Source organism: Passer domesticus, chromosome 18 (assembly GCF_036417665.1).
Source record: "Passer domesticus isolate bPasDom1 chromosome 18, bPasDom1.hap1, whole genome shotgun sequence".
Classification (NCBI taxonomy): domain Eukaryota; kingdom Metazoa; phylum Chordata; class Aves; order Passeriformes; family Passeridae; genus Passer; species Passer domesticus.
Window position 1 is genome coordinate 10,971,171 of NC_087491.1, and position 25,601 is coordinate 10,996,771.

At 46.3% G+C, this 25,601-nt stretch overlaps 1 protein-coding gene across 4 annotated transcripts in view; it reads left to right on the forward strand.

Annotated features, from left to right (window-relative positions):
- The first annotated feature begins 885 nt into the window (after positions 1-885).
- Positions 886-25,601, forward strand: part of CAMSAP1 (calmodulin regulated spectrin associated protein 1) — a 32,824-nt gene continuing 8,108 nt past the window's right edge. The window contains exons 1-10 of one of the 4 annotated variants that reach the window (XM_064393687.1): positions 886-1,089; positions 9,265-9,427; positions 17,765-18,027; positions 18,227-18,388; positions 18,987-19,067; positions 20,018-20,050; positions 23,221-23,362; positions 24,320-24,459; positions 24,560-24,656; positions 25,067-25,244. In XM_064393687.1, coding sequence (XP_064249757.1) covers positions 1,021-1,089; positions 9,265-9,427; positions 17,765-18,027; positions 18,227-18,388; positions 18,987-19,067; positions 20,018-20,050; positions 23,221-23,362; positions 24,320-24,459; positions 24,560-24,656; positions 25,067-25,244 — 1,328 coding nt within the window. In that variant the 5' untranslated portion in view covers positions 886-1,020. Of the gene's footprint in view, positions 1,090-8,496; positions 8,687-8,830; positions 8,940-9,264; positions 9,428-17,764; positions 18,028-18,226; positions 18,389-18,986; positions 19,068-20,017; positions 20,051-23,220; positions 23,363-24,319; positions 24,460-24,559; positions 24,657-25,066; positions 25,245-25,601 lie in introns of those variants that run through there. The other 3 variants (XM_064393690.1, XM_064393688.1, XM_064393689.1) reach the window with 3 other exon arrangements.

Sequence of the window (25,601 nt, forward strand, 5' to 3'; positions counted from 1 at the left end):
TTATTTTTTGGAGATGATGTAGCTGCTGCATCACTCACTGGCTGCTCTTGCTCAGCACAGAGCCTCGTGCAGGACTCTCATCCCACTAAAAATACTTCCTCTGTCTCATCAGGCTCAGTCTAACGGAGCCTGTGAGTGGAGGGGATGGAGCCACCAGTGCTCCTGGCTGTGGCTACCAGGTGGCACGTGAGGAAGCCCTGCACTGCCCAGCTCTGAGAAAATGTGCTGCCAAATCCCCCTGAAAATGTCTGTACGTGCAGCATTGGTTTGTGCTGGTGCTGAACCCCCTGTGTGTGTGCCCAGCAAACATTCCTGCCTGCTCCTCACTGGTTTCCAGGCGAGGTCCCTTTTCAGCTCCCACCATGCTGGACCCAAGTGCTGGGCAGTGCAGGGCAGGGTTCCAGAGGGAGGATGTGCAGGAGAAACACGCCTGAACACGAGGGGCCCAATGCATCCCCTCTAAGGAGAGACCTTCACCCATTCCTGGTGCCCGGGGAAGCCAAAGTAAGGAATTTCTCAACTGCTCCCTTAATCTGGGGCTTTGTGAACAGAAGTCCAAGGGCAGTAGGGGGGAGCAGGATCTCGTCTGTCCCCCTGGCTCTGTCCCAGTCCCGCTATGCCACCAGCACCGGGCAGCTTTCAGAACCGATGGGCTCCAGCATTTTCCCCCTCCTGACTCCGTGGCTCTCCTGAAAAAAAAAAAATAAAAAAATAAAAATCCAAGATCCCGGCGTGGCACTGCCTTGCGGGGCTGCACCTGAACGCCTTCCCCGCACAACACCTTGCAGCTTTAACCAAAACCAAAGCGGGAATATCCGCTGCCGGCATCGCCCCCAGCCCCGGCCCCCTCCTCCGCACCTCTGATGTCACTCGGCAGGAGCGTGAGTCAGCCCGCAGTTGCCGTGGTGATGCCGGCGATGCCGGGGAGCGCGGCGCTGCCCCGCTGCCCCCCGCCCCTCCCGGGCAGCGCAGGGCGCCGAGCCCCCCGGCGCTGAGCCCCGGGACGTGCCATGGGCTCCCATGCCACGGCGAGCTGCCCAGAGCCCCCGGCGACCCCCGAGGCTGCGAGGATGCCGGAGGCGGCCGGCGGTAAGTCAGGGCTGGCGGGGGTTCAGCGGCCAGGGGCTGCTCCCGGGGGTCTCTGGGGGGCTCGGAGCAGCCGTGTGTCCGCCCAGCAGGACAGACAGCGGCACCCAGAGCCCCAGCCCCACGGAGAGGGGCGGCCTTTGCAGCACCCCCTTCTGCACGTGCTCCTGGCTGCCCTGGGGGTGTCATCACCCCAATCCCAGCTGAGGGGTACGGGACTGGGGTGATGAGACCCCAGGGATTGCTCTCAGCCGGCTCCGATCCCCGGGGAGGGAATGCAGCCTGAGGCAGGGGGGTGCTGGGCTGGCAGCAGCCTTGGCACGCGTGGGGAGCGGGCTGGGATGGCACAGCACGGGGGCACCAGGGCCGGACAGCCCCACCCGTGTGGGCAGCACCCACACCCGATGGCCGAGTGAGCAGCACGGGGATGGGGACAGAGGGGCCACCCCTGTCTCAGCAGGGTGGGACCATCACGAGCCACGCTGTGGTTCATCCCCGGGTGCTGCTCACGGTGTCGTGGTCACTCTCCTCGCCCAGACCCGTCCTGGTGCGGGGCTGTGTCCTGCCCACATCTCTGCCAGCCACTGGAAGGGTTGTGGGGGAATCTGGGGATGGGCACCCCGGGGCATGCAGGACCCCCTCTGTGCCCAGCTCTGCAGCAGGATGGACACACCGTGTGCCCCTGGGCTTTGGCATCCCTGCCAGGATGGGGGCCAGGCTGGCCACTGCCCTCCCCTGATCCTGGGAATCTGTTCTGAGTCCCACTGCCGGTGGATCAGAGGCTCTGGCATGGTTTGATTCCCTGCTCGGTGTCTCAGTTTTACAGTCCTCAAGTTCTTGCTGTAAATAAGACCTGGACGAGCAGGATGGAGATGTTTCAATTCCTCTGACTAATTTGTACATTGCCGTATTTCTCTGGCTGCAGATTTAAGGGTGTTGGAGCATGTGCAAGCTGGCTGGGGCCCAAGCGGGTGAGGAGGGCAGGGTTTGCCTTGGCACCTCCCTGCAGGCAGGGCAGAAGGGGACAGGGCTGCCAGGTGAAGGATTTGGCTGTGCCACGGAGCTGGCAGCAAGGGGAGCTGGGGGCTGCATCCCACCAGAAGAGCAGGAGCTAAAAATACTGAATGGGAATGAGGCAAAATGCAGTGGGAAGCCACTGCCCACCCCCGCCAGGCCCTGCTGTGGGGGAATTGGAGGAGCTTTAATTTGCTTTTGAGGCAGTTTTTGCTGGACTGAAGCACATCAAAATCAATCAGAGAGTTTCTGTGCTGCCCCAGGTTTATATTTGTGGAGGAAGAAGCCTTGAAATCCAGAAATGACAGCCCTGTCCTCAAAATATCCCCTGTATTGCAAGGCCATAGCTCAAATCTGCCACAGGGAATGGCAGTGCAGGGTCAGGTACATCCCTCCTGTGGCTGGGATGGATTTTCCAGGAGCTGGCAGGCAGCGTTTGCCTTTGTGCATCCCTTGGGGACCTGGAACAAGGCGGCCCCGGGTTTGTTCCCTCCCTCTGCGTGATGGATGTAGAACATTTTGGTGAAATCACCGTGTTGTAACAGCTTTTTGGAAAGGGCTGGCTGAGCTGGCTGTGAATTCCCACAGGTAATGCTTAGCAGGGGATCAGGATGTTGTTTTTGAGGATAACCACGTGCCAGCTCATGGCAAGAGGAGGGCTCGGTGCCATGCTGATGGATGCCAGGCTATTCCTGTGCCAGGGATTTGTACTGCTCCACAATCACAATGGCATTTATTGGGATGGTGATGTTGAGTGTGTTCCATCTTGCTCTGGGCTCCTGCACCTTGCGCAGCCAGGAGCAGGGGGAAGATGTTGCATTTTGTAATGCAATTATATTTTTTTTTCTTGTTCGTTTCTCCTGCCTTTCACTTATTCATTGATTGGCTGCAATGCTTAAGTGGTGAAAAAGTTGGGAATAAGTAATTCTGTCTTTGGATAGTTGTAGGGTTGTGGTAAATATAATTTAACTTGAAGTGTCCTTAGGAAAAAAATGCATTTTAGAAAGAAATCATCTGGGGAAAAAAAATCAACAGACCCCATGGAAACTGATTTGTTTGAGCACTACCCAGATGCAGTTGCTAAAAGTGGTTTAATGAATACTAAGATACATGTAAAGATAGAAACATCTCATTTGCTCATTAATTAGATCATGACAACACTCAAAACCCTTTCAGCCCTCACCCAGCTCGTCCCTGGGGTCTCCCTGCTTGGGGTTGCCTGAGGAATGACAAAGCATGGTGGGATGAGACTCCCAGGAGAACCTGCTGGCTGTGAATGCTATTGACCCATTATCATCCTAAACATAGTCCAGGGACTTTAAAAATAAAAAATCGTATGGATAAAAATATCTCACAAGCAAAACCCCCTCCTGTTAGTGATGCAGGCACTTAGAAGCCACCACAGCACTTCCAGAGCTGTAATTGCTGGAGGTGAGGGGAGGCCTGGGGATGGAGCTGGGAAGGAAGCTCTGGCTCCCAGCAAGGAAGGCAGGCAGGGTGAGCTGTCACCCCTCCCTCTGCCAGCTCTTCCCCCTGGCAATAACAGAGTCATTAATTAATGTTTGCACAGCACTTTGAAGATAAGTGCTGAACACAAGTATTCTTTTAAATGTGGTGGGGCTTGTCCCTGGCTGGGGGGAAGCCCCTCTCTGTGAGGAGCAGAGCTGCCTGTGCTCCCTGCCCGTCCCATTTCTTGGGTTTGATACACATCAAACACTCCAAGCAGCGGAAAAAGAAATAAATCTGAATAACTTGTTGCACTCATCAGCATAACAGCTGAGTTGCATATACATTACCTTTGAAATAATATAAAAGCATGAATGAAACAGAGCCCTACTACCTGCACTTCATTTGTTTTCTTGATTTACATGAAAAATGCTGCTCGTTGCCTGTGGTTCCCTGATGCACAAGGCCTTGCCACTGCATATCCTCCACAGAAGTGGAGATAAAGAGCTGCTGACAGCGGCACTGTGCCTCAGAAACTGTTCCTGTGCTGTTGGGAATGGCACTGAAGTGACACTGGAGTATTACTAAGAATAATATCCTGCTCTGTGCTCCTTGGGGCTGGCTCTGTGATGGGCTGTCACAGGAAACCACTTTAGACAAGGTAGGAAATGACACGTGGAGCTGTGGGAGCAGCGAGAGCACGAGGGGGCTGCCAGCCCCCCACTCCCCCTCGAGTGATGGGACCCAGGCTCCAGTCTGTCAGCAGATATTTTAAGTGTCTTCTTGACCACATCTCCTTTTCCTTCTGGAATTTCTAGTGAGATGTAACTTTTGTTTTGAACTCTAGTATGTGCAGAAGGTTAGGATACCAAATCTGATGGGCACAGAGGAGACAGACCCCTCTGCCCCCGGGCAGTGCCAGCACTGGGCCCACGCTGTGACCTCGGATATTGAGCTAAGTCAATCCTGGCTGGGGATATTAAGTGCTCAGCACCGGGGCAAACGAGGCCCTGCAGAACTAAGCACAGGGAAGCAGCTACAGCAGGGTTCAAAATGAGTCCAGGCTGAAAATAGGGCCCTGAGGAGAGAGCTGCAAGCAGCCAGGGCTGTGAGTGTGCACGAGCTGCTCGCTGCTCTGCTGGGGCCGTCTCCAGCTCTCATGGCTGCCTTGGACATTTTGCAAGGATAAGAGATAAAAATGTTCATTCATTTGAGTCTTTTCTCTCACTGCTCTGCAGAGCACAGGCAGCAGCTGTTGGGCAAGACTGAAGGCAAAAAATCTCTTCTGAGAGAGAGCCACCTGCCTTTATTGGCTGCTGAGGACAAGCTGTGGCTGCCCATCCTTGGAAATGTTCCAGGTCAGGTTGGATGGGGCGTGGAGAAACCTGGGATAGTGGAAGGTGTCCCTCCCACTGCAGGGATTTGGAATAAAATGATCTTTAAGGTCCTTTCCAACCCAAACCACCCCAGGAATGGAAGCTCTTCATCTACATACCCAGGACCTATCTTCAACCTGTAAGTCCCCAGCCACAGCACATTTATATTTTTACAGAAGATACCTTTTTTTAAAACATTAATTTAGATCCGCTGTCCTTGGGGACATCAGGTATTCTGGGAGCTGATACTCTTATTCTATTTGTAGTCTCCCAATATTGATAATTGAAACAAGGTGGAAGATACCAAAATCTCAGGCTTTTATCCAGTATGGCAGAAAACAAGCACGAGGGTCCAGCTTTGCTACCTGCAATGAGTGTCATGTGTGCATATGATGATTTCTCAAAGGAATTGCCTGCTAGTAATTAACCTCAGAGCTCTGCTGGAAGACAAGTTGTGTCAGTTCACGTGTACACCCACTCTCAGTGCGTGAGGAATCCAGGAGACTAATAGGAAAATTATTTAATGTAGAAAAGCAATATATTATCATTTTCCAGAATAAAAGCCTTGGAGCGTGTTTAGTAGTGGAGCACAGAAAGAAACAAGCAGCACACAAATTACAGATGAATTTGTTGCTGCTGAATATGGGAGAGTCATTTATTTTCTCACGGAAAAGGCAAACACACTTAGCAATCCACTGGTGACCCTCCCACTTTAAATGCAGGCTTTTTATCTCCAGGACAAGTTTGAGGACGCTGGTGTGGGATGATGCCGAGTTCTTGACAAACCACTTCATCATCACCCAGAAAGTTTCCCAAAACATCAATTTCAGCTTCCACTTAAGGACATGCAAATGCCCTCAATAACAGAGTTTCAGGGAATTACCATAGAGGAAGAAGTGGCAGCACATTCCACCCCAGACTGGAAGAGGTGCAGAGAGGAGAAAAAGGGGCAGAGCAAGAGGTAATTCCAGGGCCAGGATCCTCCGTGCAGCAGAGGCTGGGAAAGGAGAGCCTACTTTATACTTTTCCCATTTTTTATTCCAAGACTTTCAGGAGTTGAGGTGATACTGGCTTGGTTTTGTAGGGGTTTTCTGCTGTCTTCTTAGAGCATATTTTTGTTCCTGATAAGTTTGACAATTTGATCCATTCCTTACCTCAAGGAAAAATATGTCACAGGAAGATGCAGGTCAGTTTTCTCCTGCTTACACCTTCACCCTCAACACAGGTCACCTGCTCCAGGAATCCAAGGCCTGTTCTGTTCCTGCCATGGGTCTATTGCCCAATCCACCAGGAAAATGAAAACATTCTTCTCAAATACAAGGGGATTTGGATTCAGCCTTAATTCTTAATCTAAAAACAAGAGCAGCTTGTTCTGATGATAACGCCACAAATCGACAGCCTGTAACCACTGTGCTGAAAACCAAACCCTTCGAACAGAGATTATTAAACAACCAGCAAGTTGTTTGCAAAGACAATTTAATTGCACACAATCCTTCAATATGGAAGAGTGATAGAGGCTGGAATAACCTTTGGACACCAGATCGTATTTCCTGGTGACACAAACAAAGAATGCCCTCCCCTTGCACTTTGAGAAGACATAGGGAAATAAATGTTAAATTTTACGACAGACCCAAATGAATCTTTAACGATTCTGAAATATTCATTTAATCTACCAGTTACATGCAGCAGGAAAAATAATTTATGAGAATCATAACAAAATTAGGTAGAGTAAGGTCAGTCTGCTATCGCTGTTGTGCAGCTGAACTTATAATCATGGTTTCAGTCGATGGATATGAAGATAATTCATCTGGCCAGCACAGGCATTAAAGGCTCGAAGCTCAATCATGCAGCTTCACTTTTCAGACGAGCCCTAAAACTCACTTGTGATGTGAGCTAATCTGCAGGATCCGGTTCTGGTCACGAGCCTGGTACGCTGTGGTGGCCAAAACTGCACAGAGCTTTGGGCACCACAGGATAAGCAGGAGCTAAAGCTGTCAGAGAGCATCCAGAGGAGGCCGTGAGGATGGCTGGGTGTCTGTGCAGGGACACAGGCTGTTCTCGGTGATCCCGGTTCCTTCCAGCTCAGGATATTCCATGATCTACCCTAGGACTCTGTGACCCCTGCTTGCTGTGCAGACAGCAGGAGACAGCGCTGGGAGACAAGAGCGTGTCTAACAGCAAAAAATCCCCACGTCTTGAACCTGTCACACATTTCTTGGTGTTGGTACAGATCATGACGTAAAGCAGGGAAAGAAATTCTCTTTTTTGCCAAGAAACATAAGATGTGTAAGGTTTCGGCCTGAAAAACTGTCTGTCATCCTTTGATGGTGAGCAGGGAGTAACTCAGCAAATCTTGAAGGACATTATTTGTAATACCATGAAGAAAAATATTGCTGATACTTTTTGATACAAACCCAATGTTTTATTGAGCTGTGCTGACAACAGAGAGAAATTTAAACCCTTCCCGCACTTAAGAAAACGACTGCTTTGCTACAGAGGAATCTCTCAGGCACCTAAAGGTTCCTACAGCTGGTGCTTTTGTGGTGAGGCAATTTCTTTGGCATTTCTGTGCTTCCCAAAGGGAAGGCTGGGATGTGATTCCGTGGGGTGAGGATGGGTTCAGCAGCCCCAATTCCATCTCCTGCCCAGGAGCTGATTCCCCAAACCCCTGCAGACCCCACATTTCCCCTGGGCTGTGGCCTGGGAGAGCCGGGACCTGCCTGACAGGTCACTGGAGTGGGACACAGCCCAAGTCACTCTCATTCACCCCATTTTTAACCAAAGAGGCTCTTTCTCCATCACGACTCCCACAGGCTGGGCCCTGGTGCTCCCCTGGCAGCCCTGGTCACCACCTGTCCCTCAAGATGGTGCAGGGGATGCGGGCGGCAGAGCTGTGAGGGCGGGAGGACCGTGATGGTTGTGGGTGCATGAGGTGGGGCGGCTCCATGAGGGTCATGGGGGGCTGTGGCTCCATGAGGGGCTGTGTGTCCATGAGGGGCTGCGGCTCCGTGAGGGGCTGTGGCTCCGTGAGGGGCCGTGGCTCCGTGAGGGGCTGTGGTTCCGTGAGGGGTTATGGCTCCGTGAGGGGTTATGGCTCCATGAGGGGCTGTGGTTCCATGAGGTGATATGGCTCCGTGAGGGGCCGTGTGTCCATGAGGGGCTATGGTTCCATGAGGGGCTGTGGTTCTATGAGGTGATATGGCTCCGTGAGGGGTTATGGCTCCGTGAGGGGTTATGGCTCCGTGAGGGGTTATGGCTCCGTGAGGGGCGGGTCCGCTCTCCCCGCGCGCGCGGGCCGGGCGCGGTCGCCATGGCAACGGTTGCCTGGCGCGCGCGCGCGGGCGGGCGGGCGGCCGCGCAACCCCTCGCGCGCGCGCACGCGCAGGCGCTCCCGCCTCCCCTCCCCGCTCCCTCCCGCCTCTCCCCTTTTTTTCCCGCCGAGAGCGCGCGCGCGCGCGCGCCCCGGGCCGGGCGAGGCGGGAGCGGCGGCGCGGGCGGGGTTGGGGGGGGGGGGGTCGGAGAGAGGGACCGGGGCGCGGGCGCGCGCGCGGGGCGGGAGGCGGGCGCATGCGCGCGCGCGCGCGCGGCCCCGAGCGCTGTGGCAGCCGCGGCCCCTCGGCGGCGGCGGCGGCTCCGTCCGTGCCTCCCTCACCGGCACCGGCGCCCGGGCCCGCCGGAACCTCCCCACCCCCGCCCCGCCGCGGCTCCGGGCACCGCCGTGCCCCCTTCTCTCGCCGGGGATGAGGCGGCGGTAGCGCGGCAAGGTGAGGCGGCGGGGCCTGCAGGCCGCGGCGGGCGGCGGCGGCGGGGGCTCGGCGGGGGCCTGCGCGGAGCCGCCGCCGGGTGGGCTGCGCCCCCCGCCTCCCCCGCCCTCGCCGCCGCCGCCTCCTCCGCCCGGCGGGGCGGGGATGCGGGCAGGGGGCGGCGGCGGCCCCGGCGCTGCTCGGGCCGGCCATGGGCGTGCGGGCGCGGAGCCTCTGCTGCTTCTCGGGGGCGCGGCGGGGGAAGGAGCCGCAGGTGCTGCCCCGGCGCGGCCCCGCGGGCGGGGAGGGGGCGGCGGTACCTGCCCGCATTGTTCCGGAGAGCCCCGTGCTGCCTTTATCCCCTCGGCAGGTGACGGGGCTGCGCCCTTCTCCGCTGCCGAGCCGGGCCCTGCCCTTGACAATAAGGGATGCTCGCCCCGGGCTCCGATGCCTTTTGATTCCCGAGCTGCATCAGCCCTTCCCGATGGGAATCCCCGAGGATGTCGGGCCTGTTGTGTGCAGCCTGGCCAGCCCCTCTCCTGTGTGGCTTTGGAATCGTCGGCTGGTGTGAAAGTCTCTGCCTTTTGTTTTTGTTGTAGATGGTGGATGTTGATGTTTGTGCGGGTGGAGATAGTACCAGAAGAAAAATGGATGCTCTGGCAGATAGTGCAGTTGAGATTGTCCCTTTGGAGCTCTATGATTCAGCCAGAGCAAAAATAGCTGCTAATCTACAATGGATCTGTGCTAAAGCCTACGGAATAGGTAAGATCACCTCTGCCAAGAAGTCATTCTTGGTTTTGTTCTTGCTTTTTCTGTCTCCCCTGCTGTTTCAGGAGTAATTAAATTTGGCTTTGTTTTAAATATCAATAATATGGCAGCCTATTCTCCTGTAATACCGTGCCTTTGCTGGTACCTTAAACAGGAATAACGGGATTGTGTGAGATGCCCTGAATCAGCAAACCTAATGGTGAACACTCCCAGATGGTGCTTGGCAAGAACTGCCTGCCTTAAAATGTTTAAATCCTTGCTTTAGCTAAGCAGACTTTGTTCCACAGGGCTTTATGTCACTGCTTGCAGGCCCCAGCTCCCTCCAGGCTTTAGGTTCTTCCTTGTCTGGTCATCTTGGCCAACAGATGCTGGGACCTTGACACCCTTTGTATGCTCAGTTAGAACTTCTTTTATATCAGATTATGATTTTACATCCAAAATGTTGTAAAAAATAATCTCTTTCTGTTCAGCAGCATTTTTCTTTTGTGGAAAGAAATGTTGAATGAGCAGGTGTAGTTTGGGCGCTGTGACATTAAAGAGCAGGTTGTAGGGGATAGAGGAGTTCTTCCTTCCCTCACATTGTCATAAACTTTTACTGTCAAATGTGGAGAAATAAATATTCTTGGAGTATATTTGTACAGTGTTTTCCTGGCAGCTATTGAAAAAGACTTTTTTGTTTTGTACTAGATCTGTCTTGATGTACAAGATGCATCTCCAGTTTAAGCAGCTTCATTATGAAGAAATAGGATGCAGTGCTAGTGGGTCTGTTTTATCCAGAACAAAAGATATAATAAAAGCATGTATAGAGTCTTGTTTTGGAAAATGAGGTGGCCCTGTTAATCTAAGTCTAATTCTCCAAACTCATAATATGCTTAATGGATTAGCACTGGCTTACTTGGTGACAAGGCTGAAGAAAAGTGGTCCATTCCTGCCATTAAATATTAATCCTTGCTGGAATATTTTTTATAAATTATTTTACTTCTTGAACATTTCCAGCCCTTTCAGTGTCTCCCTCATCCTGGTGATTGTGGGCAAAAAAAATAAATCGTGGGGTTTACAGTGTTTAATGTGTTTTGTTACAAGCAACAAGAGGCAAGAAAACCCCACGGATCAGATGAAATGTGGGAATTTGGGGAGGGTGTCAGTGGAACATTGATAACTTAAAAGAACAGAACAGGCACTTCCTGATGTAAATATTTCTCAGTTGCTGGGATTGTTTGTAACATTTCCTGAAACTTTTTAGCCATCCCTGATAAAAGAGTTGTTCAGAGCTGGGGATGCACTGTTTTTATTGTGACTTTGTTTCCAAGGAAGGCCGGTCCTAAATGGGAAGGGACTGGCACGGATCCTACGCTGCAGAGAGAGCTCGGTGGCCTCGTGCTGCTGGTGCTGTCTGCTCCAGCACTCAGGGCTCTGTCTGAACCTCTTGGACCAGTTAATTGCTTAATGGCAAGTCTGTTTATGCTGCTGACAACACAGGTTGTAAAAGTATTTGGCTTTCCTGTGACTAAAAGCTAAAAAGGATCAGCTTTTCCCACGGCAGGGCTGGGATCTCTGGCTGCAGCAGCCTCTGCCAGTTATTCTCCTTGCTTTTAGGCTTGTTCACATTACAAAGAACAGCAGTTTAAATGCCACAAACAATAGGAAAAAGTCATTTTTCCCCCAGTGAGTGAGGATTGGTGTCTGTGTGTGTTTTAGCAGGACTGTGGCCCGTGGAAATGTAGTTTGATTTTTGAAATGGCTCCTGCAAGTCTCTGTCACATGTTAGCCATTACTGCTGGAATAGCATTGCACAATCCTAGAAATTTATAAGCCTCTTTAATTCATGGAGAGATGGGTTTAAGAAGGTTTTCTGTGTGATTATAATTTTGAATAATACTTGAATTTAACACATTACTTGTCATCTCTCAGGGTTGTGTTTTAGTTTTAAGATATTGGATGCTGTTTAGTGAGTCTTGGGCAGCTACAATCAATTGTGATTTTATTATTTAAAATCTCACTATGCAGATTAAAGGGTTTGAGAACTTTTTATTATTTTAGATTTATTTCTGGGTAATTTAGTAAAAAAAAAAAAAAAGCTTATCTGTTTGTAACATTAAAACACTTTTGTTCTGAAGTAAATCTTGCCAGGTGTCCATAACTGCCTTCAAGTGAATGAGCATTTTTCTGAAATATTAGATTTGGATTTGATTTATGAATTGATGTAATTTTGTGCCTTAATCCTTCACATTCTGGTGCATTTCATTTTCATCTGGTGAGGTTGAGCTCGTGGTGAAGAGTGGAAAGGGTCAAGAACAGGAATTTGATGCTGGTGTAGACTCTTACTGAAAGTCATTCATCACTGCAGGTTCTACCTGCAACTGTGTTTTCTCTTTGCTGTTAAAGGATATTTGAATTCTAAGCTGGCATTTAAACATGAAAATTCTTCATTCTTTGCTTTTTTTTCCTCAAGGACAAATCACTGGGAGCATGCATGATAAATACTTTGAAGTCCTAGCTTGGGCTTTGTTTTATTTGGTGATACAAGATGATGGTGTCCTCCTTTTTTTTTCTTTTTTTTTTCCACCTTCTGGCCATGAAAAGAGAATGTGGGTAGCCAAACAACTGAGCAGCTACACAAACACTGCAAGACAGCTCCTCTTCTTGCTCAGGAGCTGGGCTGGATGGTTTGTTCCTGGAAACCTGCAGCTCCTGGCAGGCACAGATGGGCTCCAGAGGGAGGTCCTACAACTGTTTGTCTGGATTCCAGCAAGCAGAGGGGAAGGATGTCATGAAGGAAGGTTTTCTCCATTCACTGCCATCCATCTCCCCAGATAAATCTGGGAGTACTGACATGGATCACTCTCACTCTGAGCTCATCTGGAAACCTTCTGTAGCCTGGAAAGATTTCAGGCCCTTTATCTGAGACAGTGGTTTGAGAAAATGGATTTTAATTAGACCAGAATTAGCTTTTTTCATCCTCAAACTTTGATGAGAACCAAACAGCCACTTCAGGGAATTCAAATTCCTGGTGTTTAAAAGGTTGAGGAGCAAAGCTGCCACTGAGTGTGGGGAGCTTCAGCTGCAGAGGGTGAGCGTGGGAGGGCTGGGAGCCTTGGCAAACCCTGCCAAGGTTTGGGGAGATCACTTTTCCACAGGGCTTGGAGAGATCCAGATTGCCAGGCAGGAATGAGGCCACACAGAGCAGTGGGAAGTGGACCTGGCCCTTGGCCCCTGAGGCTCTGAGCAGCAGCAGCTGGACAGAACAAACTCAGGATGGTTTCATTTGGTACCACTTGGGAAAAGGGACAATGACAATGACAAATCCTGATTTCTCAGCAGATTTCGTGTGGCACTAATTCATGTGTGGAAATGATGTTTTCCATCATCATGGCTGTAATATGGAAATGTAGGTATTGAAGGATCTGGAAGTGTCTCAGTGTTGCAGCTTGCTGTGAGCAGTGGGTTCTGTCCAGCCCTTTCCATAGCAGATATTGTTGGTTCTGTAAAACAGTGTGCAAAATTTGGATTTTTCAAAAGGGACCTGATGGGTTTTACTTATTTATCAGGGCTGGGAGCTTTACATAGTTTCCAGACTTAATGCTGACAGTAGCCTGAAACCTTTGGCAAGATGCAGGCAGGAAAGCCAAGGACTAATGGACTGCATTGAGGGAGAATGCAAGTTTGGTTTTTTTGGTCTTTGAGTGCTTAGAACTCACTTGCTAAATAAGGTTTTACAGTGCTGTAATAACACCCCACAGTTACCAGTTGGTAGAGGCAGTGTGAGGATGTTTCCTGGGCTAAATTCCCTAAATCCCTGGATTCCCTGCTTGTCTTTTGTCAGCTTTCTTCTCAGGCTCGTAGTAAAAATCCTTTTAAGAAAGCCGTTGTGTTTAGCAGATATTAACAGTTAAATGTTTGTTTCTTGAATAGCACCTGTTTCATAAACACTGAGTATTATTGTGTGAAGTTTACAGGGGTGAAGGATTCCATAATTGTTATTTTGTCTCCTGCTTTATCCAGGATTGTGGCTTTATCCTTGATCAAAAGATATGGTAATAAGTGCAGTCACTCTCCCAGCAGTTTGCAAAGCCTTTAGCTTGGGGTTTTCCTGCCTGTTGTATGTAAATCTCCATGTGTCCTGTTACAGATCACTTACAGGCTTTAAAATTCAGCGCTGTAATGAGAACCAACACAGAATGTTTCTATTCTGGTGGTTTTAGTGCTGAGAAGGTGGAGTTTGTGCTCAGCCTGGCCATTCAGCCAGTGCTGAATAATTCTGGGAGCAGATACTGATACTAATGAAATCCTGCTCAGAATCTGAATAAGCTTGGTGCTGTTTACCAGGACAGCTTGGCTCCCTTTCCAGGTGAAACCAGTTCTTCGTGCTTCTGCAGGTAAAATAACATCTGGGGTGGATCCACCCCGGCAGTTCAAGGGATAAGTCAAATTTGTTCAGATTAATGTATTTTTCTTTATCAAGTCAGAATCAGGTGGTTGTCTTGGAACAGGTTTTTGTAAGGGAGATGATAAAGAAATGCTCCCTCCCCTGAAGCAAGGAGAGTCTGGCAATAATTGTCTCTCTGACAGTTGTTGTAAGTTTATTTTTGTAATCCTCTCAAGGATTTTTTGTACTTAAGATTTATACTCAGAACTGACAGTTTTGGAGATATTAGAACTCATTGATACCATGGAACAGACCAAAAGAATGGCTGAATGAAAAAATTGTATTGGAGGCTTCTTTATAAGAAAAAAATAAGGACATGATTTAATTTGGTTTTCTTTAGTATTATTTGTTAAACTGCTCGAGCAGAAATTTTTGTAGCTACAACTTAGGTGTTAATTTCTCAGAAGTTAATTTTTTCTGTTGGTCTTCTCCAAAATCCAAGGCATAAATGTGTAAAAATTCAAGTTTTAATGAGCAGAACTTTTCTAACCTCCAAATTCAGTTATAGGTCATGGAAAGGAGATGCTGGAAAAGATGCTGGTAGAAACTGGGGCTTGGAAGGCCTGGGACATTTTCTTCCCAGAGAGCCTTGGCACCCTGTGCAGTGAGACAGGCACAAAGCCTGGGACACCTCTGTTTGTCTGATCCATAAAAGTGGGCAGAAAAGCTGTCCATGCTAGCAGGGGTGCCTGTGTGTCCGTGGGGTGTGATTTAAACTAGCCCTGGGTAAATCTGGTGGGGTGTAGTGGTTCTAAAAGTGACCAGGCATTCCTGGGATTTCTGCCTCTGTGGGAATTCTGTCATTTTTAAGGGGGTTGGAGAAGGAGCAGCCCTGGGTGCTGGGCTGTTTTCTGTGGTAAGGATAATTAACAGGTGTGAAAGGTAGGATCAGTGTCTTCAGTTGCACTTTCAGATGCAGATTTCAGATATTGAAGACACCTCTCAATTAAAGCCCTTTTTTGTCTGTCCTGTGTTACCCCATTTAAGACAACTGCATTGAGTACAGGACATCAATTCCATTTGGAAGTTTCCCAACTCAGAATTATACACTTATTTAGCATCCTGTTTGCATTGCAAGTTTTCCTGCCATTTATTTCTCATTTATTTGTGCCTGCCATTATGTCCAGCATGAAATAAATTTGAAATAGTAAAGTTAGCATTGTCACTCTTGAGCTTTGATGTGGTTTTTAGATCTTAATTTTTTTTTGTAGATTATTAAGTCAGGACATAAATCAGCTACAAAACTGTTCCTATGTGTGACAGGCAGAAGTGTTCTATGTACTAATGTAAAAAATAAACCTGGGCAAGTTTTTACAATGAAATAAATTGCAATTGTGGGAGGATTAATCTTGATGAATAACTTCCTGTGATAGTAGGAAGTCAAATTATTAATCCTGGTACTAAAAGTTATTCTCACCCAGCCCTACCCTTAATCCTGGTCAATCCAAATCCATTCAGTCCTTAAGCAGTTACATGGAGATCAGAAACATGAAATTAGAGGATTTTTCAGTATAAAAGAAAAAGATTTCAGCTTTCTTGACTGGACTTTCAGATTGAATGACACAATACAAGTTGGGGAGTTTTTTTTCTTCTTTTTTGTTTGTGTGTTTTGGGTTGTTTGGGTTTGTGGTTTTTTCACATATTGATTTCTGTGACACAGAATGTCTTCACTAAGAACTAGATCCATTTAGTGCTAGAAAAGGCTTTTAAAAATCATTGAAATGGAGCTGATTTAATCAGAAATTGATGTGGGAGGTCTGCCTGCCCCTGTCACAGGGGGGCTCAGCTCCTGGGTCAGTAATGTCTGTAAAGACCCCAGTCCTACAGATTGCTTCCCTCCTGGCCGTGTCAGTGCTGCAGAGAAACCTTTCTCCTTGCTGTGGTAACAGTCTGTAAAATAATCCCAGTCTCTCCACCTTGTGGAGAAGGGAAAATCCCCAGGAAAATCCAGACTGTGGGGCAGGAGGGATTTCAGGGTCTTGTCCACCATTCCAGCCCAATTCCAGGCATCACCTCAGTTCCTGAGCTGGTGGAGAGCAGGTGTTGGAACCAAACAAACCCCTCATCCAAGTGCTTCAGGTTGCAGACTTTTGGAATTTGCATTTGTTTTGTGTTGCTTTAAAAAAAGCCTTTAAAATTTGGAGTGGTGCTCATGCTCTGCCAGAGATGTACAACTTCATGGATATTTTATGAGCTTGTATTATTTCCTTTCACAAATAATTCTAGTACAAAGCAACGTGTCTTTGGTTGTTAAAGGTGTAGCAGCTTGTAATGAACTGAAATGTTGAATTATATGAGCTGCTTTGCATTTGGATTTTTGCATCTTTCCTCAGTCTTTAGAGATGGAAGCTCTGTCTGGAGTTCTTTATCTGGAAATGGAAATGGCCATTAACTGGAATGAGCTTTCAACAGCCTTTGATTTTAGGTCAGGTTGACTAATGTTAAGAAGATTAAAAATATCTGAATTTATGATGTGTTTCACTAAAAATGGACAGCCATGTTAACAAATGCCACTTAGGTAGTGCCAGTGGGTTTTATTGTGTCTCTTCCAGCCATCTTCAGTGGAAAGTCACACTCAGTGTCACAGAAAGGAAAAATCATTATCTCAGTTTTAAAAAACTTCAGAAAGCTTTTTCAACTTGCTTCCCATTTTGAAAAAGAGGGCCAGCACTGTCTGACTGACAGGAGCTGTTAGACAGCACTGGTTTGCTGCATATTTTTATCTAAGTGAGATGTACATGCAGCTCATGCAGTAACACTCTGTCTCCATCCTTCTTCATGAACTTCAAGTGCTCTGCAGTATACAAATATTGTGTGGTTTATTTTGCAGCTCAAAGATATGGGTAGGAGTTTCTTGGAATGGGAAAATTTAATTATTCTGGAAATGAGCTGAATGAAAAGTAAATATGCTGCCAAATTAATACTTCTTTTAAGTGTAGATGTATATATTTAAAATGAACTGTTTAAGTGACTTTGGGGAAAGACATTCAGAGTGACTGGATAGCATCAGATAGAATTTTATGTTTGAAATTTAGGAAATGTCAGGCTTCTATTAAGACAATACACTTGAGGCTAGGAAATATTTTTCTTGGAGTTGCAGACTCTCATTTTTCCTGCTGGGTTGTTATAAAGATCAATAGCTTCCAGGCTGATTACCCAACATGAGGAGAAGGATTTATTTTGGGATATAGAGCAAGGGATGGATTTGAGATGTGTTGGACATAGTTAGAGTGATTGGAATATTGGTTGTTGTTAGTGCCTTCCTCTCCTGCCAGCTCTGAGCTGTGCTGGGAGTAGTAAAAATGTGTTTATGGCTGCTGGTGTGCAAGGGTGAGGCCTTCTGTCTTGCTAATTTTAGCTTCTTCTAAATTACTACACTCAGGGTCTAGACTCAGTTTGATAAAATCCTAACACAACTTGTGGAAATTGGGCCAAGGCAGAAGAAGTTCAGTTTTAGGCTTGGTTTAAAGTTCCTGCTTAATCCAAATGGAGTGGTTTTGCTTCCTAGGCTTGAATTATTTAAAGGCTGAAAGCTGCAAGAGTTTGATCAATGCTCTTGACAAAAAATAGATCATCAACTCACTGGTTGGTTTGTAAAATGTTCAAGGTTTTAGTCAGATATTTTGGTCTTTTCCTTCTGAATTGCCAAAATCCATGAAAAAATTGCTGCCTCGTTTTTGAGACTGGTGACGGAGCCTTGCAGGTGTCCATTTGCTGGGCACGGATGCTTTGGGATTTTACTTTGACAACATGGATAAACCTTACCCCTCTGATTTTAACCCTGCCCACCCATTTTAACCTGTGACGTAGCAGTGACAATCCCAGATCAAACACGAATCCCACTAACAGCTGGGATTGCTCACTGCTGGTGACCAGCCGCGTGTCGCTGTTCTCGGCTCTTGCAGACAACGTCCCGGAGGAGCTGAAGGACCCGTTCTACATCGACCAGTACGAGCAGGAGCACATCAAACCCCCTGTGATCAAACTGCTGCTCTCCAGCGAGCTCTACTGCCGCGTGTGCAGCCTCATCCTCAAGGGGGATCAGGTGGCTGCTCTGCAGGGACACCAGTCCGTGATCCAGGCGCTGGCTCGGAAGGGGATTTACGTCATGGAGAGCGATGATACACCTGTGTCTGAGTCTGATCTGGGCTCTGCACCAATCAAAATGGTTAGCTTAATTAAATCCACCTAATCGTCTGCTTTTTATTTAACGCTATTTAAAATAGTAAATGGAGTGAAGAGCTCTTAATTTCTAGGTCGTTAACCTTAGGAATGTTTTGGTTTAAATACAGTTAGAACATACAGTTAGAACGTACCCTTTTTAAAAGGGATTTTATTTTCCAGTCCTCTCTGGTTTCTTCTTCCAGAGTTCTCATATGGCAATGATTGATGCTCTTATGATGGCCTACACTGTAGAAATGATCAGCATTGAGAAGGTGGTTGCCAGTGTCAAGCGTTTCTCTACATTCAGTGCCTCAAAAGAACTGCCCTATGATTTGGAGGATGCCATGGTTTTCTGGATTAACAAGGTAAAATTTACTTGGGGAAAAGCCTGCCTGTCTTTTCTTGTCACCTTTCAGATTTCTAAAATGGATTCTGATGCGTGTCTTCCTTTCTTACATGTGCATTTCTACCATTCCTTCTACTTTAGCAACTTGTTTTTCTTAGGGAAGGATAAAGTTGGTAAATTTAAAAATAAACAAGATAATCAGGAACTAACTTAGAAAAAGTGTAAAATTGGATTCTTTCTTTTCAGACAAGTTGCTACGAGGGGTTTTTTTAGGTGAAGCCCTGTGTCATGCTAAATAAGAGGATGGACTTAACCCTGACTAGGTGGAACATTTAACAGAAATGCTGGAATTTTTCCAAGGGCAGCAGTTAAGTTACTCTAATTCTTTTGAGTGACAAGAGTCACATTCCAAAGAGAATGTGTCCTTGCAAACCCAGGAGTGTGATTTCAGCTCCTGCTAATAGAGACTTGGTCTAGAAAACTGCTGTACCATGCTTTTCTGTGAACTTTTTATGTTTGTAGCATGAATTGACTATTAAGTAACAGGAGCAAGAAGGACACTTGTGGAAACATATCCAGGTGTATTTTAATTAATTTTCCATGCTATGCCCTTTTAGGTGAACCTTAAAATGAGAGAGATAACAGAGAAAGAGATTAAATTAAAACAACAACTAATGGAAAGTCCAGGGCATCAAAAGGTAACACAAATTTGTCTTCAGTTGTGATATTATGTGTTGATGATGAATGGATTTAAATATGAGTATTTTCTTTGTCAGGGAAGTGTGAGGGCTCCAATCCTCAAAAGTGAGATTTTCTGCATGCACTTTGTTCTGTCTCTGTCATCAGTGCCCTTCCCTGCCTTTGAAGCCCTCTGGTATCTCCTGATTTTCCTTTAACTTTCAGTAGGATGAAAACAACTTGTTTCAACTAAAATAACCTGTATCAACTGTATGTGGGTAAATATGACTCAGCTTTCACAGCACAAAATATATCTTATATATTTTGAAAGCTCTTGGGGCATGTTCTTTTTGCATGTTACTTGTCCAGTGTGTATTTAGGGACTTATTCAGGTTCTGTCCACGAAGGATACTCTTGGCATTCAAATGTTATATGTGTGTGTTTGTAGTTTTTTCCAGCTTTTCCCCTTGAAGTTATATTACAATGCACTAATATTGCAAAATATAGCACACTTTCATTTCTGGAGAATGTCAAATAGGTCTTTCTCCAACATAATGTCTATCTGAACTCCCAATTTGTGATTTCATAAAACCTTAAATTACTAATAACATATTCTTTCCTCAAATTGGCTTTACTAGTCAGAGGGCTCAAAGTGTGACCTATGAACAAGGCACAGTTTAATTTTCATGTTAGTGGTGAAGGTTTTTTATGTGCCTTTTATGGAAAATAATATCCTTCATCAAAAAAGATCTGCTTCATTTACAAGTTGATCCGTGCTCTAAAGGATCTCTTGAATTATTTGACCTTATTGGGTCTCATTTAGTATCTTTAAATCTCAATTTCTAGGCTACAAGCCCTCTGAAATATGAAAGTGTTTATTGCTGAAGTGCATTTAAGTATTACTGCTTTTAACTTGCATTGCTGATGTTCCTCTCCTGTTCCTACGTTCCTTTCCTTGCTTCCTGAGCAGTCTCCTTCCAAATGGTATTGGAAATTAGTACCTGTAAGTGAACTACCTTTACACCAGTTGTCATCCACAAAATCATGGCTTTTTAAACTTCCTCAGAGTGTTTGCTTCCATTGCAATGCTTCCCAGCTGCTCTTTGAGAAACACCTGTGTGAGCTTTGGGGTCATCAGGCTTTGTTTCCATGCCCTGCTTTTTGCATACTGTACAGCACACAGCATACTCCCTTTGCAGCACCTCAAAATTGCTTCCACTCTGCAGGAGTCAGGGAGGGGGAGTAGCAATTAAAAAAAAAATAGTAAATGACCATGAAATGGTTGCATTTGCTGGGTTTGGTTGTGAGTAGGAACTGATGACAGCATGAGGTGAGAGAAAAGCTGGGGGGCTTAAAGGGCTGCCTAATCTTGGAATCCATAGTTAAGATACTCAGATGTTTGTGCTTAAATAATGCTCTTACACTGCTCCTGCACCTGCTCTGGTGCAGATTTGTGAATCTGTCAGAGCCAGAGCACTGCTGTTCTCTGAGGTGGGGTAGGAGCTTGGCCAGCCCAGTGTGGTGGGACAGTTTGGTGGGATTGTGTGCTCAGTTAGGGAGCCTGGAGCTGGCACAGTGGGAGGGAGACAGAAAAATCAATATTTTGTTCCAATGTGCAAACTTTGTGCTAAAGTGTGAAATTGGAATATCAATTCCACTACATATTAAAAAACTCCCAACCCAAAACAACAAAATTGTTCTTTTAGAAATCCTGCTTTCTTTTGTCAGAGTTTTCTGGGTTTATTTCAACTTGCAGAGATTTTCCTTTGTTCCTTTGCTAGGAACAAAGCTCTGATGCCCTTTCCAGCTTTGATGCCCTTTCTCCTGCCCTTGCAGGAGCTGGTGTTACTCATTTTCTCTCTGGGAAGATGAGCTGTTGTCTCAGTTGTTAATTCCAAAGGGCAGAGCACTTGGACAAGGCAGGTGTGATCAGGCAGCCTCCCATGATCTCTCTGCCTTCCCACAGAGAGCTCAGTCCCACTGCAGCCTCCTAATCCTTTGTTTGAAAAACAAAAACTTTAAAATTAAAGGAAGGAGTAAAACAAAGGTTGTCTCACTTCTAGTCCACTTAGATTTTAATGGTTTACTGGCAGGGTTTGCAGTCTCTCAGTGTTGTTGTCAGGTTCTGTCAATTCTGTGCTTTTTATTTTGTGATTTTTGTTTGGTTGGGGTATTTTTAATACAGGATGATCTCTATTTCAGTAGCACCATTTCTGCAATTATTGCATACAAATGTCACTCATTGTATGCATGGGCAGGAGGGTTACAAACCACAATACTCAACTTAGAAAATAGGAAGAATTCAGAATTTTCAGTGTGAATGACTGAAGGGTTAAGAGCATAACAGCTGAGCAAAAAATAAGGAATTAAATTAAGTCCATAAAAACACTCTTTGATAAATTTGTGGGGTTTTTCACCAAAGCCAAAAGAAACAAGGAATCTTTACAGATTTTAGTTCTTGGTATTGACTGTTGTTGATTTAAATTCCATTTAAGCCTATTGGCAAATAAATATTTTTATCTACATTAACTACAGGAGGAATTAAAAGTGGAAAAATAATTTCTGAAATTTTTTTTAATATGCTTACTTTAAGTGGATAAATGCTGACCCTTTCAAGCTAACCAGTTTCCCTTGGTGTGCACACTTATTCTACCAGACTTACCAACCACATTTTAGTGCATAGTGGATGTTGCTGATGCCTTTGATGTGTTTCTTGTTTGAATAATCACCATGCTGTATCTCACTGTTTCTCTCTGTGTAAGCCTGATCTGATGCATGCCCTGTTGCACTGCATGCTGGAGCCAGTGGAATATGCTCGTGTGGTACAGTATGATTCCATTCCATTCCATCCTCACGGAGTGCTCCAGGCTGGGGAAAAACCCAATTTGCACCTGGGAAAAGGGCAGGAAAAATAGCATTAGCATGCAGAGATAGCTTTGAGCTCCTTGGGAAACTTGGCATAGCATATGCAAAATAAAGAGAAGAAACTGGTTCTCATTGCTCCAAGTGATCTTCATTGCTCTGAACAGATTTTTTCACAGCCTGTGCCATCCTAAACTGACACCTAGGAGTGTGTGTGTGTGTGTGTGTAGAGCTTTCCCAGGCTGGCTTGGGAAGTGTAGGATGTTGGTAAAACCCAGCTTTCCTCTGGTGATTCAGTGTGTGATTGGTGTGTCTGCACAGCAGACAAGAGGTTCTGTTCAATTGTCAATGCCCTGAAGTGTGCCAGGGATGTTTCCCAGCCCTGCCAGGTGTTCCTGCCAGGCCCTGCAGTGCATTCTGCTCTTCCTTTCCCACCTGCTTTGCTGCTCAGTTTAGACACAGCCTCCCATAGTGCGTGGATGCTCAGGAATCAGCAACCCTGGAACTTGCAAAACTTGCAAGAAGCAATGCCAAGATTTGTTCTTCAGCTGACTGGCTTTGGCAGCTCCAAATTCCCTGAGGGCTGCAGGGTGGTTTGCACCAGAGCTTGATTTTGATCAGTAGTAAGTCAAGGGGAGCTGTGCTGGGGATGTCACAGCCTCCTCCTCTCTGACTGTTTTGGAAAGGCTGTGGTTTTTGTTTTTGCACAACACCTGAGTTGCACACAGATGTGTGCCATGTTCTGGTTCCCTCTGAGAGAACTTTGCTGCCTGTGGGCAGGACAGGAAATCCATGGATGTGAGTAAGGTATGAGAGGTCACCAGCCCATCAGAATTATTTTTGCTGTGTTTTGTTTCTCCCAAGCTTTAAGTGTTCTCATGTAGTTCCCCATGTCTCTTTCTTTGGATCTGCTGCATTCATGCATCTGTGTGGAAGGGTTTTGAGTTAAATTGATTATAATAAGTTAAAATGTGTGAATGAAGTGAGGAATCCAGCAGCAATCTGGAATGAGGAAACTGGCAGGAGAGCAACCTGCCCTAGTGCAAGGGCTTGGGTTAGGTGATCTTTAAGGTCCCTTCCAACCCAAACCATTCTAGGATTAAAAGGGAAGCACCATTTCCTTCAGAATTGGCTTCCACAGGGAGAAAAGCACAACTTTGTCAGCTGGGTGTGACTTGGGGCAGAATAGCAGAAAGGATCCAGCGAAAAGAGTTTTCAATGCTTAACACAGATTCCTTTTTCTTTGCTTTTTTGGGTTTTTTTGTCTTTTAGCCTCTTCAGCATGATGTGAACCCTTGTTTCTCTCTGTAGGTGCGTTACAGAAGGGACCACCTGTCCAGCAGGCAGTTACCCTATTTCCCTGTGCTGGAAGATCTGATGAAGGATGGTAGTGATGGTGCTGCTCTTCTAGCTGTGATTCACTATTATTGTCCAGAGCAAATGAAACTGGATGGTATGTAATAAAGGTTTTGAGGGAATCAAAGGAATAAAAGGCTTTCAGGCTTTGAAAGCTGAACTAGAAATACATTAAAAAAAAAAAAAGCAGCACATTTAATAGGTAGAGGACTATGGCAGGTTGGAGGCAGGTCACATATGGAATCTGCATTTTAGAAAGAATCTCTCTTGGATCTTGCATTTTTTACTTATTGTATTAAGAAGACTGTGCTCTGTATATTATGAGCCACAAAAGAATCCTTTCTTTTCTAGTTTTAGATGTGGCTTTCTTTGCTCAAATACTGAGCTTGGTTTCAATGCCATAAAAATGGAGTACATGTCCACCAGTGTTAGCTGATAATTCTCATGTTTTTCATGGCATAACTTGGCATTTTAAGATCTAGATTATGAAATAGTTTCTCTCAATCTGCAGAAATTGTCACTCTTGAGCATTGCAAAACTCGAGTTCTCTTCCCCAGAAAATGTTTTTCTTAATAAATCAATGTCCTTGTTGCATTAACTTCTGCAAATCAACATTTTGTATTGGTTTTTAAATTCTCAGATATGTTGTACCTTGCAGAGCTCCTGAGTGTTTTCAGAAGGAACCAGCACTGTGAATCCTAGGAGTAACCTTTTATTATATGCAAATCAAGATGTCTGGTTTTAATTGCTTTTGTATTTTGTCATTATGTGTGTTCTCTGTAGCCTGTTTACCTTTTCTGTGGCTGTGATAGACAGAATCCACTGTGGATTCAGAAATGAATGCAGACCTGATACTGTTCTCTGTGGTTTTCTTCCTCCTTTTCCTGTCCCTCTGGTTCTGAGCAGGTAGAGAAATGTCACTGGTAGCCAGTAAACACCCAGTGCTGGTGTAGAGTCTGTGAAGTTCCTGTATTTAGTGTTCCTGTGAGCTGGGGGTGGAAGGGTGATCCCCTGGGAAAGTGCCAGAACTGACTCAGCCCTGTCTCCTTCCCAGATATCTGTTTGAAGGAGGTGACATCAATTGCAGACAGCCTCTATAACATTCAGCTCTTGAGAGAGTTCTCAAATGAGTACCTGAACAAATGCTTTTACCTCACCTTGGAGGACATGTTGTATGCTCCTTTGGTTTTAAAGGTAAGGAACATGACAAAAGATGTATTTTTCAATAAAGTGTGGGTAAATCAGGAGGGTTTTGTTCATGTGAGGTGTAATTTTCCTTTTTTTTCTGTTTCAGCCCAATGTCATGGTGTTCATTGCAGAACTCTTCTGGTGGTTTGAGAATGTCAAACCAGACTTTGTACAACCAAGAGATATCCAGGAAATAAAAGATGGTAAGTTTATCAGATAACTGATGGCATGTTATTTAGAAAATACTTAGATTGCAGTGAAACTGTTCCCTAGTGGTGTTTCCTTGGAAGGTTTATTCTTGCTGGGGGTCTTTGAAAAGCAGTAAAATAGAAGGAAAATTACTCCTAGATCCACTTTTTGGATGGATAATTTTGAGCAGGTAATTTTCCCTCCTAAACCCACTAATTAATTATTAATTTGTAACTTCCATTAAGCTCACCAAAACACAAAATTCACCCGAACATCACATTTAAATTTATTTAAATAAAGAGCAGTACTTCAGGTTGCAGTGCATACCAAGTTTCCCTTTACCCTTTTCAATGTGAGAGCTTGCTGTGCTGTCCTGCTCCCCTGGCCCCTCTGGGAGGTGCTGATGCTGTCCCTTTGTGCCCAGCCAAGGCAGTGATGCAGCAGAAGAGCAGCCGGCCCCCTGTGCCCATTTCCAACGCCACCAAGCGCAGCTTCCTGGCCACTCCTGCCAGCCCAAGCCCAGCAGAGCTGCAGCCCCCAGCCCAGGCAGCCCCTGAGGCCTGCAGCAGGTACTACCTGCACCCCGAGGAGCCTGACTACCTGTGAGTGTGTCTTCATCTTGTTCCACCTTCTGTTGTGCCTCTCTTGGGGTCACCTGGGGATTGGTGCTGCTGAGTGTTGTCGTTTTGCCACTGAGTGACCTTAGAGCACCCAAAGGGGCTCCAGGAGAGCTGGCCAGGGACTTGCTTGGAGCAAGCTGCTCTTGTGGAAGGTGTCCATGGAAATGAGTCTTTAAGGCTCCTTCCAACCCAACCATCCTGGGGTTCTGTGAAAACAAACTTCAGCACGATCTGATGTGGTTAATGGAAAGGGTTTTCAGCTGACATAAGTTTCATGGTGAACTCTAAGTTACTTCAGTTTGCTTTGTCTTGAATTTACTATTTACATAGCATTGTCTT